General features: G+C 40.7%; 1 protein-coding gene across 1 annotated transcript in view; it reads right to left on the bottom strand.

Moving 5' to 3' along the window:
* The window catches only part of LOC125902032 (uncharacterized), a 31,016-nt gene extending 18,057 nt beyond the window's left edge, over positions 1-12,959 (bottom strand). Inside the window, exons 1-4 of the mRNA XM_049598118.1 lie at positions 12,879-12,959; positions 10,358-10,504; positions 8,006-8,189; positions 3,850-3,935 (exon numbers count right to left, since the gene is read on the bottom strand). Coding sequence (XP_049454075.1) covers positions 3,850-3,935; positions 8,006-8,189; positions 10,358-10,469 — 382 coding nt within the window. The 5' untranslated portion in view covers positions 10,470-10,504; positions 12,879-12,959. The remainder of the gene's footprint in view (positions 1-3,849; positions 3,936-8,005; positions 8,190-10,357; positions 10,505-12,878) is intronic.
* Between the last annotated feature and the right edge of the window lie 314 nt (positions 12,960-13,273).

Below are 13,273 nucleotides of genomic sequence, written 5' to 3'. Positions count from 1 at the left end.
CACCTCCAGGCTGTGTAAGGGCTATTTGACCAAGAAGGAGAGTGATGGAGTGCTGCGGCAGATGACCTGGCCTCCACAGTCACCGGACCTGAACCCAATCGAGATGGTTTGGGGTGAGCTGGACCGCAGAGTGAAGGCAAAGGGGCCAACAAGTGCTAAACACCTCTGGGAACTCCTTCAAGACTGTTGGAAAACCATTTCAGGTGACTACCTCTTGAAGCTCATGGAGAGAATGCCAAGAGTGTGCAAAGCAGTAATCGGAGCAAAGGGTGGCTATTTTGAAGAAACTAGAATATAAAACATGTTTTCAGTTATTTCACCTTTTTTGTTAAGTACATAACTCCACATGTGTTCATTCATAGTTTTGATGCCTTCAGTGAGAATCTACAATGTAAATAGTCATGAAAATAAAGAAAACGCATTGAATGAGAAGGTGTGTCCAAACTTTTGGCCTGTACTGTACACTGGGCATGCACGTGCCGACGTAAACAGGAAGAAGATTGTCTGCTTTGATGCTGGTTACTTGGTTATAGAAAATACTACGGAAATAGCAAAGGAAGGATGAAATCACCAAAGGTATAAAGCCCGAGCTATAATGTTCTGACTTGACATGTTGTGACTGTCAAGTCGTACGTGTCGGCTTCATCATTTCCAAAAAAATTCCCACCTGCTCGTCCAAACCGAAAAATAACCCCAGAGCTTTCAAGCAGCATTTTCAAAAGTCTCCATTTCAGGGTGCAGCTAACACCTGTGCATTGTATTGTACAGCAAACCTGATGAGGTCAGGGGGGAAACACGTTGTTTGTAACGTTTTAAGTGAAGATTTAATTAAAAGAAGCAATTCAGCCCTCTTGTGTGTGAAGCATCTACTTATTCCTCCCATCACCTGCACCAAGTTACAAGGACTAACAGTGCTGTGCACAGGGCATGTGCCTTTGAATGAGCTCATATCCATTGTAGGGGTTCGGAAACACCAGAGAAGTGTGGATGCTAGGCGTTAACTTAGCATTAGTTAGGTGTTTCAAAACTAATATCATTAGAATATCAACAGGTTTGCCTCATCTCAGTCCTCTTAATCCTTTTTTTTATCCTCAACAGGTATTCACTCATAAGTCACTGGGGTCTGGTAACACTAATTTCCTTCAAATGATTTTACCCAAAAATAATCATTCTGTGATCAGCCTGTGCAATAAATCGTTGATATTGTTTTCTGAGCAATTACAATGGCAAAGAGTGACATAATCCTCAAGTGGTGCTTAGTTTTTAATTCCTGGAAACAGTCCAGTGGATGCATGCCAACTGGCTAGTTCACAATCAAGCTAAAAAAAAATTGCAATCCCCTAAGAAATTATTGAACAGTCTCTTCAAAGAGTGCTTATACTGCTGAGGAGAAAAAAACTGGAGGCATTAATGATGTGAATATGGAGGAAAATAATTAGTGAGTATTTTGAGTCTGGAGCAGGCAAATGAAAAGTCTGAACATCACTAAAATGGACTCACTAGTTCTAAAAATTACACAGCCAAGATATTCATGGTGCTTGAGGCTACATCAAAACATGGCAACAGCAAACTCTCAGGGAGTTCAACCTTTCCCAATAAAACTCAAACTGAACTGTGACTCGACATAGGATTAACTAAAAATGAGACTAAAACAGCAAACTTTTCTTCCTAATTTTGGTTGCATACATATTTTATCCACTAAATTCACAACAGATCTCACAGTGACTCTTATTCACAATTTAATTTTTATTAAAGTTATTATGCAGTGTTGTGTTGGGCTCAAACAAACATCCTTGTAAATGAGTTCAATAAATCATAGATAATCCTGAAAAACGTTCCTGAATACTGATTGGCTAGCTTCCAGTTACACAACAACCATCATGTTAACACATACTACAGCTATGCATTTGTGACTTTGTCCGTCCTTTGAGCATTTACACACACGCATGCATGCTTACAAAGTCTTCAAAGTATTAAACCTACTCCTAATACCCTGTAACCACCATTAGCCAGGTCCACAGAGCACCATTTGGGCCTCTACTTTGAACGTGTTAAGCACAGGCACATTATGTGGGAATGGTACAAATCCTTAACCCTAACACTGTTAGAGGGCTTGTTAAAGACGTGATGAAAATCAAGCAGTATGTGATTTATACATTAAAGAATATCATGATCATCTATACTCTTAGAGCCTACAGCCTATGACACACCATTTGTACTAGCATTTCCACAGACTATTGCAATGGAAAAGCAATTCAACAATCTTAACATAAGAAACTGAATTTTAAAATATCCACAACTTCAATTGTGCTTGTCAAAATTAAATTTCAGATATCGTTGCAGATATCCATAATTCAGTTCTTCCTTGTCAAAGAGAACATTTCAGATTTGCTCATTGTCATTCTTCCTTAGATACATGGCATCCCTTTTAAATATTCATGTGTATTGAGCTTTTAGTGTCAGACATCCACAATGTCATTTAGATATCCAGAATAAATATTCAGATATCTGCAGTAGAATTATTAGAAGGAAAAACTCCCATCAAAATATCTATTGTCCAGTTGTTACTAGCCATATTTTTAATTTCAGATATCCAAAATAAAAATTCCAGATATCCATAATGTTATTGTGAATATTTGAAAATACATTTTTTACTAGCAAAAATGTCATTACATATATCCAAAACTGGCATTATGAAAAGTAAAAATGCCATTTCTAAAATTAAAATTAAGACTTGTAACAACACATATCCATCCACATCCATATGTGATGTGGGTGTCTGTTGGAATTACATTATTGATAGTTAAAATACTGAAAATACTAGTATATTATTAGTCAGATATGAATAAGACCAAAATTTTATAGTTGTTAACTACAGGAGAGGAGACAACCATGGAGGAAGTAAAACCAGCGTTCAGAATAGTCCCTTTATGACTCTTACCTTTATCAAGCTCACCTCTATAGTGAATTAAACAGTGAAAATAAACTTTTCCCTATTTTTCTGGGGAACCCCTGGAACTCCCTCAAGGACCCCCAGGGGTTCCCAGACCCCTGGTTGAGAACCACTGTGCTAGTGGATCCGTGTGGCTGTGCTTCTGCACCACAATGCTAATGTAAGCATGCTAACATTCCTACAATGAGAACATTAACATGCTGATGCTAAGCAGGTGTAATGTTTATCATGTTCGCCAGAGCCCTGCAGTGGGTCAGGTAACCCGCAAAAAGCTGTGAGCCCTTTGTCACATTCGTCACCAATGTGGACGACTCCAGTGATGAAACTTTGCCGTCCGTTCAAGACACCCAAGGAGGATCCTTTTGAGGTTTTATTGAGGTGGAAGGACCATGCTAAAATGTTTCCTAACCTGGCAGTGACTGCGCAGAATATTTTTGCATCTGGGCATCGAGCACAGCCAGTAAAAGACACTTTTCCTCTGCTGGATTTGTAATTCAAAAATGGATAACCCAGCTTAATGTGAGCGACTGTAGCCCGTGATTTTTTAATCATGGCTACGGGTTGGGTCACGGGACTTTTATTAACAGGTGCGGGCAGGTGCAGCTTTGACTCAGACATAATGACGGATAACAGGTCGGTTCTTGTACTGAGCTTTACGGGTATGGGTAGGTTCAGGTTTTCAAAAATGGACCCGTAGGTTAGAATTTATCCTCTGGTGACCATGAATATCTGAACAAAAACCTTTATTTTTAAATTATATTTGGACCAAAATGATAGACCAGCCAACCAAAATGCATGCACTTGACCACCACGTATTAAAACCAAATATTAAAAGCCTGAAAACACTCAGAGGTCAAAGGGTTACTGAGCTGATCCCAACAGTAGGAGGTTCTTACTTGACAGGGGAGGGGTGTTTCCACTGGATTCATTGTGCGTCCCTGTGCTTTGTTCGTACTCCTTCAGAATCCGCCCATAATGATACCTGCCCAACAACAAAAGGTTTGAAAGAATGAGACTTTGTTTCTTTCATTTTAGAAATGGTAACACATATTTTTCCTTATTCTGATTTTGAGCATCTCCATACTCCATGTATCTCCATGCATAAGCAACATGTTTGTTAATCTAAACATCAGTCATGCCAATAAAGCCTCATCCAACAGAACTGATTTAGGAAAGAGAAATATCTATGAGTCACAGAGGAACTTGTAAAAAAAAAAACCCCCCCAAAAAAACAAGTTCAAGTAAAGCTTCTTAGAGGTGTTATTTCTGTATGTGAGTGTTGGGGAGTGAGAGGACTTGTGACGTGGCCTGTTCACAGCCTCTGGACAACAACAGGCCACTTCATGCCTTGATCAGCACCCACATTGCGCAAACACTCATGAGGGGATTTGTGAGAAACGAGAAGCAGGGAGGAAGGAGAGTGAATGAAACGGAAAGAGTTGAATGACGCAAGTGTAAGAGACCTTTCTAAAATAAGCCTATATACTCCTCACATACAGTAGGTGTGTGCAGTAATCCATTCATTCCTTGGGGTCAAACTCTTGATAAGGCCCGGCTGCAAATCCATTTCATATTTCTGCACAGTAAACTGCGATATGGAGCGAGCCAATCCTCAAAAAAGATGTTCCTTACTCACATCACCTATGCCTGCCTCTCTTCACCCATATTCACGTCCAAGACTGCCTTCTGCAACTCCACCATTCCCACCCTGCCAGTAAATTTAACAGCAGGTGCCCCCGATTTCACCTCATGAAAAAACCAGACCTGACATGAGTCCAGTCTAGTCTGGCAGCCCCCAAGAGGCCAGAACCTGGCAACACTGTTACATAAGCAGTTGAAGTTGGTGAGAAGCCGGGCAGGCAGAGGAGCAGCAAAGGAGAGTACATCCCTGTGAGCTCTGCTGGTGCCGTGGTAAAACTAGGGCATGTCAGCAAAGTTCTACATCACTTTCCCAAAGCAAGACTGGCTAAAATATACCCTAAAACGGACGCAAGTGAAGACAGATGTCAAAATACCCCTGTTAAAATAAAGGGACACTTCACTCCCAAATCAAAAATACATATTTTTCCTCTTGCCTGTGGTGCTAGTTATCAATCTAGACTGTTGTGGTGTGAGTTGCTGAGAGACAGAGATATCGTCCTTGGAGATGTCTGCATTCTTTCAATATAATGAAGCTAGATGGCACTCGGCTTGTGGGGCTAAAAAAAAGTGTGTTTAAAAAACTCAACAGCAATGTCTCTTTCCAGAAATCATGATTTGTTTACTCAGGATAATCCAAAGATCTTGTTGTGAGCAGTTTCACGTAGGAGCTATCTTCTTTCTACCAAACTGATATGGTGATACGGTTGGTGGGTGTAGAACTGCCCCCTAATAGTCGATCAAACGTTAGTCGACCAGAAAGTTCATCAGAGTTTTTCAAATGTATTTTGTTGATACTTGGGGCACCACAAGCTGAGTGCCATCTAGTTTCATTATATTAGAGAGAAGGCAGACATCTCTACAGCTGATATCTCCAACACTCGGCAACTCACACCAAAACAATCTAGACTGATAAACAGCACGACTGCCCCTTTAACCCATGTTTGGCAATGCCCTGCTCTGGCAACTTTCTGGTCTGTGATCTTTAAAACAGCGAGGCACTTAATATTGATTTCCAACCCAGCAGCAGCTACATTTGGTATCACAGATAGAAAACAATCTATATTAAGGAAAAGACATAAAAACACCATTGCTTTTATGACGCTGCAAGTACGTAGAAGAATATTGGAATATTGGAACATTGGAAATCAATAAATCCACCTAACCACCATGTGGCTGAGTGACCTGATGTAATTCATCCAGTTAGAGAAGACAAAATACTCTCTTAGGGAGTCCAGGGAGAGACTTCTCTCCAATGGAGATCCTGTTTTAACATATCTAGGTAAACTTAAAGGAGCTATATGTAAGAAATCTAAAGCAAATAGTCATAAAATCATCCTAATATGTCACAGCACACAACAATAGTACGGCCAGAGTATTCGCATTTAAAAAAAAATTTTTTACGGTCCACAAATCATGTTTATGTTTTAAATTTGTGTTTTGGCCTGTTGCGCCACCCACCGCCGTCTACCAGACACGCAGTCAGTAGAGTCTCAGCATCAGTTACAGTTACAACTGAGCTACAGCAGCACAGCAAGCAGCATTAGCAGTGTCCCAGTACATAGCATTAGCAGCCGGCTTCTCCTCCACTGTATCCCGGCAGCAGCGTTAGCAGCAGAGAAGCCGGACTTGCTCAAACGGTCCACTGGAACACTGAAGATCAAAGACGCGGCAACGCGGCCCTACCACGGCAGCCGCCCATGGGCAAACAAATCAGTCTCCAGCATGCCGCTGTCCAGCAACGTCAAATCTGTAGGGGAGGGGAGGCGGACACGACTAGCCATATTTGAATTTGAGTGCAGTAACCGTTTTGGCCACATTCTTACATACAGTGTCTTTAAAACTACGCCTACTTTGTGTTCGTTTCGTCTGTATTTGTGCATGTTTTCTGAAAGCTTACGGATATGCACAAAACGGAGCAGTACACCATAGGTTGTGGTACTGAGACCACAAAGACATTTAAAAAATGTCACAACAGTACAAATTGGTAATTGATTGGCCTCAAAGACCACTGCTGTCTGCAATGCTTCCTCTGTTAAAAGGTACATTATTATGACCTCCACCTTCACCTCATCTGTTGTGCCAAACTTTGGACTCTGTCCTCTAGTGCAGTCTATTGGCTGTTGCTATGCTATCATAAAGACCCTATAGAAGTATGAGTCCTGTGACATTAGCAGTGTTTGAAATGGGGGTATCAATTTTAATACATAAAGGGAGTTTAAATAAGCTCTTACAGACTATGTACACCCCCTCATGGCAGCAGCACTCTCTGATGCCACACTGCAAAAACTACACAGCAATGGCCAAAGAAAGGTTACAGAGAGCCAAAGATATCGACCTGTCCCCAAAAGTCCCTAGATCCCAATCTGATTGTGCACCTGTTGGATTTGGCAGCACCCCAGTGCCAGCCACCACAGGACACCCCCAGAGGTCCTGTGTTCATGCCTCGACAGGTCAGAGGCCCCACTGTAAATCAGAATTGCCTCTAACCTGTCAAGGCATGAACACAGGACCTCTGGGGGTGTCCTGTGGTGGCTGGCGCTGGGGCGTTGGAAGCAAATCCTTTGAGTCCTGTGGGATGCGAAGTGGGGTACCAACACATCCCACGGATGCTCAATCAGATTGGGATCTGGGGAATTTAGAGGCCAGGTCAACGACTTGAGCTGCAATGACTTGTCACGCTCCTCAGGCCAGTCTTGAGCAGTTTTTGTGGGGTGGCATTGTCCTGCTGGTGGGGCCACTGCCATCGGGGAGTGTCACTGTCATTAAGTGGGGGTACTTGGTCCGCAGCAGTGTTTAGGTGGGTTAAGCACGTCAAGTGGCATCGACATGAATGCAAGACCCAAGGTTTCCCAGCAGAACTTTGCACTAATAAGATAATCAAAGTTATTTACTTCACCTGTCAGTGCTTTTAATGTTTTGGCTGCTCGGTGTATATATTTGTATTTACATAATGACACTGGGTACAGCTAAATGTGACCTCATTCATTGTTTCTGTTTCTGCTCCTCTGGGTTATCATATTATGATTAGGCAGGTACTTGTTCACTGAATTTGGTGCTTGTCAACATTTCCAAATAAAACATTTAAGAGGACATGTCAGCAAAGAGAAAATATTTCTCCCATCAAGAAAGAAGGATGTAACAGAGGACAGTTAAAGCTAATAAAAACAAATAGTACCTACTGAGTGGTGAATATAAACTGTGAACAAGATGTGCTTCGTTCTGTTGGCACGGAAAAACAACTAAAGGTACAGACACCTATTAATATTAAGATCCCAATACTTTGTCTAGCTGCAAACAAATTTCACAATGACAGCCCAGAGAGGCTTACATTCCCCAACATGTTCTTGCATGGAAACCTTTTTTCAAGTGAAGCAGTGTGAACTCTAATGCTGCTATAAACTTGTTTTATACCTCATGGTGACCACAGTCTCCGTCCAGTCTGGCTGCCGGCTCTCCCATTCATCAACCGTGACCCAGTTGGAGCTCTGGAGTGCCAGCTTTGCCATTGCAATTCGGTGCTTAGCCAGTACCAGGCCTTGCTTTCCATAGCCGTCACTCACTGGAGACACGATGCCACCCACCACCTGGTACTGGCCTGAGGAGAGAGAGGAAGATTAATACAGTTTTTCTGGGTCATGACAGCTGCTACAGAAACAGAATATAAATCAGCAGATAAAGTAATATCTGAGATACTGATGGTAATATTATTCATGCTTTGTCATATCTCACAGTTGAGGACAAATGTTACAATTGATCTTCTTAAAGGGACAGTTCACCCTGAAATAAAAAATACAGTGTGGGAGATATCAGCTGTAGAGATGTCTGCCTTCTCTCCAGTATAGTGGAAGTGGATGACTTTTGGCTTGTGGTGCTCAAAGCACCAGAAAAATCAGTTTGAAAAACTCTTTAGCAATGTCTTTTTCAAGAAATCTTGGCCCGCTTACTCAAGATAATACACAGTCCGTGTGTTGTAAGCAGTTTCATGTAGTTGTATTTTCTTTTGATCTAACTACACCAGCCAGCTGTTTCCACAATAACTGAAATGCTCCCCTACACTTCAGCTGATAAACTTTGTCTTTAAATGCTGCCATTTACTCACGAGTGCCCAAATGATATTGGTATGGTACAGAGATTAGAAAGAAGTGAGATGGCTCACTCCTTCGCTACTTCCATCATCAGCCCTAAAAATAGGTAATCGGGCAATCCCCATTGGTGAGGTCTACAATGCATGCTCCCTTCTGCACGGCAATATAGTTGGTAGGTGTAGTTCGGTAGAAAGAAAATAGTTCCAACATGAAACTGCTCACAACATGGTCTGTGGATTATCTTGAGTAACCCTGTCATGGTTTCTGGAAAGAGACATTGCTGTTGAGTTTTTCAAATGTATTTTTTGGAGCTTTGAGCACCAAAAGCTGAGTGCCATCTAGCTCCTTTATATTGGAGAGAAGGCAGACATCTCTACAACTGACATCTCCCAGATAACCTAGTTTGATAAAATAACACTGCAGGTAAGAAGAAAAACATGTACTTTGATTTTGGAGTGAACTGTCCCTTTCAAACATGGTGATGAGGGGCATCTTATACTGTGTAATCAGTCTGAAGGGTTTAGAAACTGCTTTGAGCAATTAATCAGACCAAAAGTTTGAAAATTAGAATTTGGATGGGGAGACACGGAAGAAAAATGTGCTACTTCTAATATTTGAAAAAAAGAAAACAGATTAAAAACAGGTGTATTTGCAGCTGTAGCACATTCAATTGCAGGAAAATAAAAACAGCTCCTGCACGCAGCTTAATTTTCTGCTGGCTACCCTCAAATTAGTCAGGTTATGTGTTGTAGGTGAGAGGTCAAAGGGAAACTGTAAGAGCATTATTTATGTTCTTGCCCTCTGAAGTGCTGCACTGTGCACGGATTCATAAAGCATCTTAGACTCAAAGAGCTGACTCAGGAACAGTGTAAGGTATAATGATGTTGTTGTAACCATGTGACCGGGCCAGTACTCTTATGCAGAGCAGCTTTGGAAGGTATCTGCTGACATGCTTGTTACATGGTTTAATGGCAGCACATGACAATGCACAAAGCATAGGTTGACTGCGTCATACAAGAAGAGAACAAGGAGTGCAACCTAGGTCTCTGCAGCATCAGACAAAATGGCATATAACTGTTTATGAACAATCAATGAAGTGATTTTTATTGATTATTCTTCTGTAGCTCAGCAAATGGACAAGAATGTGGAGCATTTAAAGCTGCGTAAATTGATATTTGGGCCACTAGGGGGCAGAAGGGCTACACACCTATCTATCTATCTATCTATCTATCTATCTATCTATCTATCTATCTATCTATCCAACTTTATTCTCTGGCTTGTCTCTAACTTTGTGCGCCTGCTGTTTGGTGCTGTACAGGTCAGAGACAGAAGGTTTATCTGGGTTTGTTTTCTGGAAGGAGCTGCCTGCTGCTGCTGGAAATGAGGCTGATGAAAGTGGGGAGACAGAACCAAACAGTAAATTTTGACGCCATAAAAGAAAACCAATGAGCAGGAGTCTTAAAAAGCACCGTACAGCTGCAGGGTTGGGTCATAATTCTCGACAGGTTCATCAGTGTGAGCTACCGCTGTTAAAATACACACTCGTTGGATTCATTGTTAATATAAAGAATAATAATTTTACTTTTACAAGAGCTTCTTCGGCCCTAAAGATTATAGAGACAGTCATATTAAACACACAAACAATTAGGAGGTGCAGTGTGTGATGTCTGGATCTGACCTGTGCTGTGCATGTGGTCTCTGGCCAGCTCAAACAGCCTCATGTGCTGGTTGGTGATGGGATTAAAGGAGCCGCAAGCTAGCAAGACTAGTGGAACACGGCGGGCGACCATCTTGGTTGAGTTCCTCACACCACTGTCAAAGAATGCTGGAGGACAGCAGAAGACAGCATCATTAGCATTGTAGTTTGGATGCAAAGGTGAGAACACTGAATGAAGCTAGCATCTAGAACATTCGACAAGATATTGTGTAGAACAACTTCATATATCTACAAGTCATTTTGCAATTTAAGTACCTGCCACACTGTGCAGAGGTGTGCCTTTGTTGCATTTACCTTAATAACCTATTTGTCATGTCGTGGCAGTTTTTTTTTAATCCCAAAGCACCTCACAATATATGAGCACAGCGTGAGTATAGGTAGCCCCAGTGAGCAACACGTAGCATAGCCGTTCTCTGCTCATTCATCAGCGGTAAGTAGTTAGAAACACCGGCAAGAATAAATGTGGCAGAGTCAGACGCTGGAGGAGGGGAACAACCGCAGTGGCATTTTGTTTTAATGTGTACATGAATGTGCAGAAAGCCTAGAGGGAAATTAACACCAGCCTCAGTTCACACATTGGTTGGAAAGATGGTTTATTGCAGCCAGCCTCTTGGGCGAGTATCCAGCCATCATTTAAAGAACTTGTTGCACTTTAAACATGGAATTTGTTAGTTAAAGGTCCAGTGTGTAGGATTTAGGGGGACATATTGGCAGACATGGAAAGTAATATTCATAACTATTAGTTTAAGAATTGTTGTGTTTTGTTACCTTAGAATGAGCCTTTCATACCTACACGTGAGCAGGTCTTCTTACAAGGAGTCGGCCATGTTGTTCCTACAGTAGCCAACTCAAACACTGGCTCTAGATGCCTTTTTATATTTGCCACCAAAGTTTTCCTACACACCTGGCATGTGGGAGAATTTTCAGTTGGTTGCAATCTGCCACCTCACCACTAGATGCCACTAAAGCCTACACACTAGACCTTTAACTGGTTACTTTCATATATACCATAATGCCTTAAAATTATTTTTTTTTTATAGTGTGGTCTTTGTGACCCCCCAGGTTGAAATGATTCCTCTAAAAATAGCTGATGTTCGTTAAGGTGCTGGATTTGCAGGGACTATGGACTATTTAAACTGTTTACTTGCCCCTTTTGATTTCTTTCTTTTTTTTTTTTTTTTTTTTAACAATAATCAGATTTCACATCCTCTCTATGTTGTGTTATAATGTCCACACGTTGTTTTAGTGTCCACAGGTCAGTCATGTGCAATATCAGTATATATCAATTCTACAATATCTACACTTTATTCATGCAATAATGTGAATCTAGTCTTCAGCCTGTTTATTATATCTTGCTTTTATTTTTACTGTTTACAATCATCAATCAGATGCAATATCAGTACATGCTAACTGTGCAATACCCAACGTTCATCAGCCTGCCAATTTATTATATTGCCATTTATTTTACTGTTTACTTATTATATTGCTCCCTGGTTTTTATTGTCAACTTATTATATTGCCTCTTTGATTTTTTACTGTTTACTTTTTATATTGCTCTTTTTTTAAACTGTCTACTTATTATATTGTCCTGTTTTTTTAACTGTTTGCTGATTATATTGCTCTATGTTTTTATTTTTATGGTTTATTTATTTAGTTGCTCCATGTTTTTTTTTTACTGTTTACTTATTAGACATATTAGAGATCTTTTTATTTGCATTCCTATTATATTGCTTTGTGGGGTTTTTTTTGTATTTTACTGATGCTTGTACTAATCCCTTTGCTGCCGTAAAGATGCCAATTTCCCCACTGTGGTTCTAATAAAAGGATGATATTATCTTATCTTATGAATGTTTTAGTTGCATTTTATTTCTCACTTTGTGCTTGCTTCAAAAGAGCGATACAAAGAAAATAATTATCTTCTTTATTTAATGACAAATCCAAGGATTTATGATTGCTTTGCATTAGAGACATTGCTCATCTACTGCATGCAACTGTACGTACTGTGACAACATAACTACCTGGCAATATGTGGACTTTCACTCATAAATAATCTCCTGTAATAAACCAAGGAAGCTATGTATAATTACCTTTTATTTTCTAATTGTAAGAAACTGGATAATGCCTTAACACAGGGTTGTGAAAGGTGCATGAGACATGCAACAGACCTGAGACTGTCGCATTTCGCAGTTCAGCTGTAAGTTTACAGATTGATGCTATTAAACGTAGAAACTATGAGTTATACTGTGGTTTCTGGCAGTTAAAGTCAGATGACAGCAAACGAACTCCAATATATAAAGGTCAATGAAGCCTTGACATTGAACGAGCAGCTAACATTTATTAGCTTAACTGACCAAACGATGTACAAAGCGACGAACTCGTATTCAAATTAATGTATAAATGACACTGTAAAGTTGTCAGTTCAAAGGGCCGTATTACAAATAACATAATATCTAAAGGTAGCAATGATAAATCATTTATTTACCTTCTTTTCACATTGTTACGGCAACTGTTTGGTGGTGTGTCACACTGTTCCCATTCCCCCGCTCCGCAGAGCTACAGCTCGATGGTTCCGCTGAGAAAAACCTGCTGAAGCGCGACCCCTGCTGGAGGAAGGTTACTCTGAGCAGAGTGTCTGAGCTCTCCGTGGTGCTGAAATACACTGTACAAGAGGTTGGCAAGTCCTTTTAATCACACACAGTAAAGATGCCTAACATTGTCATTAATTAGCTACTTGTTTCCGACCAGTATTACATTGCTGCACTTTTATTTTAATACCTTCTTATGCTTCTGTGGGTACGGCCGCCTTCCCAGAAGAAAGCCACTATAATCATAAGCTGACCTTTACAGTGGTGCAGCATCAAACACCTACGTGCTCCT

The sequence above is a fragment of the Epinephelus fuscoguttatus genome, linkage group LG15, assembly GCF_011397635.1.
Source record: "Epinephelus fuscoguttatus linkage group LG15, E.fuscoguttatus.final_Chr_v1".
Classification (NCBI taxonomy): Eukaryota; Metazoa; Chordata; class Actinopteri; order Perciformes; family Serranidae; genus Epinephelus; species Epinephelus fuscoguttatus.
This window is presented reverse-complemented; position numbering and strand designations above follow the sequence as displayed.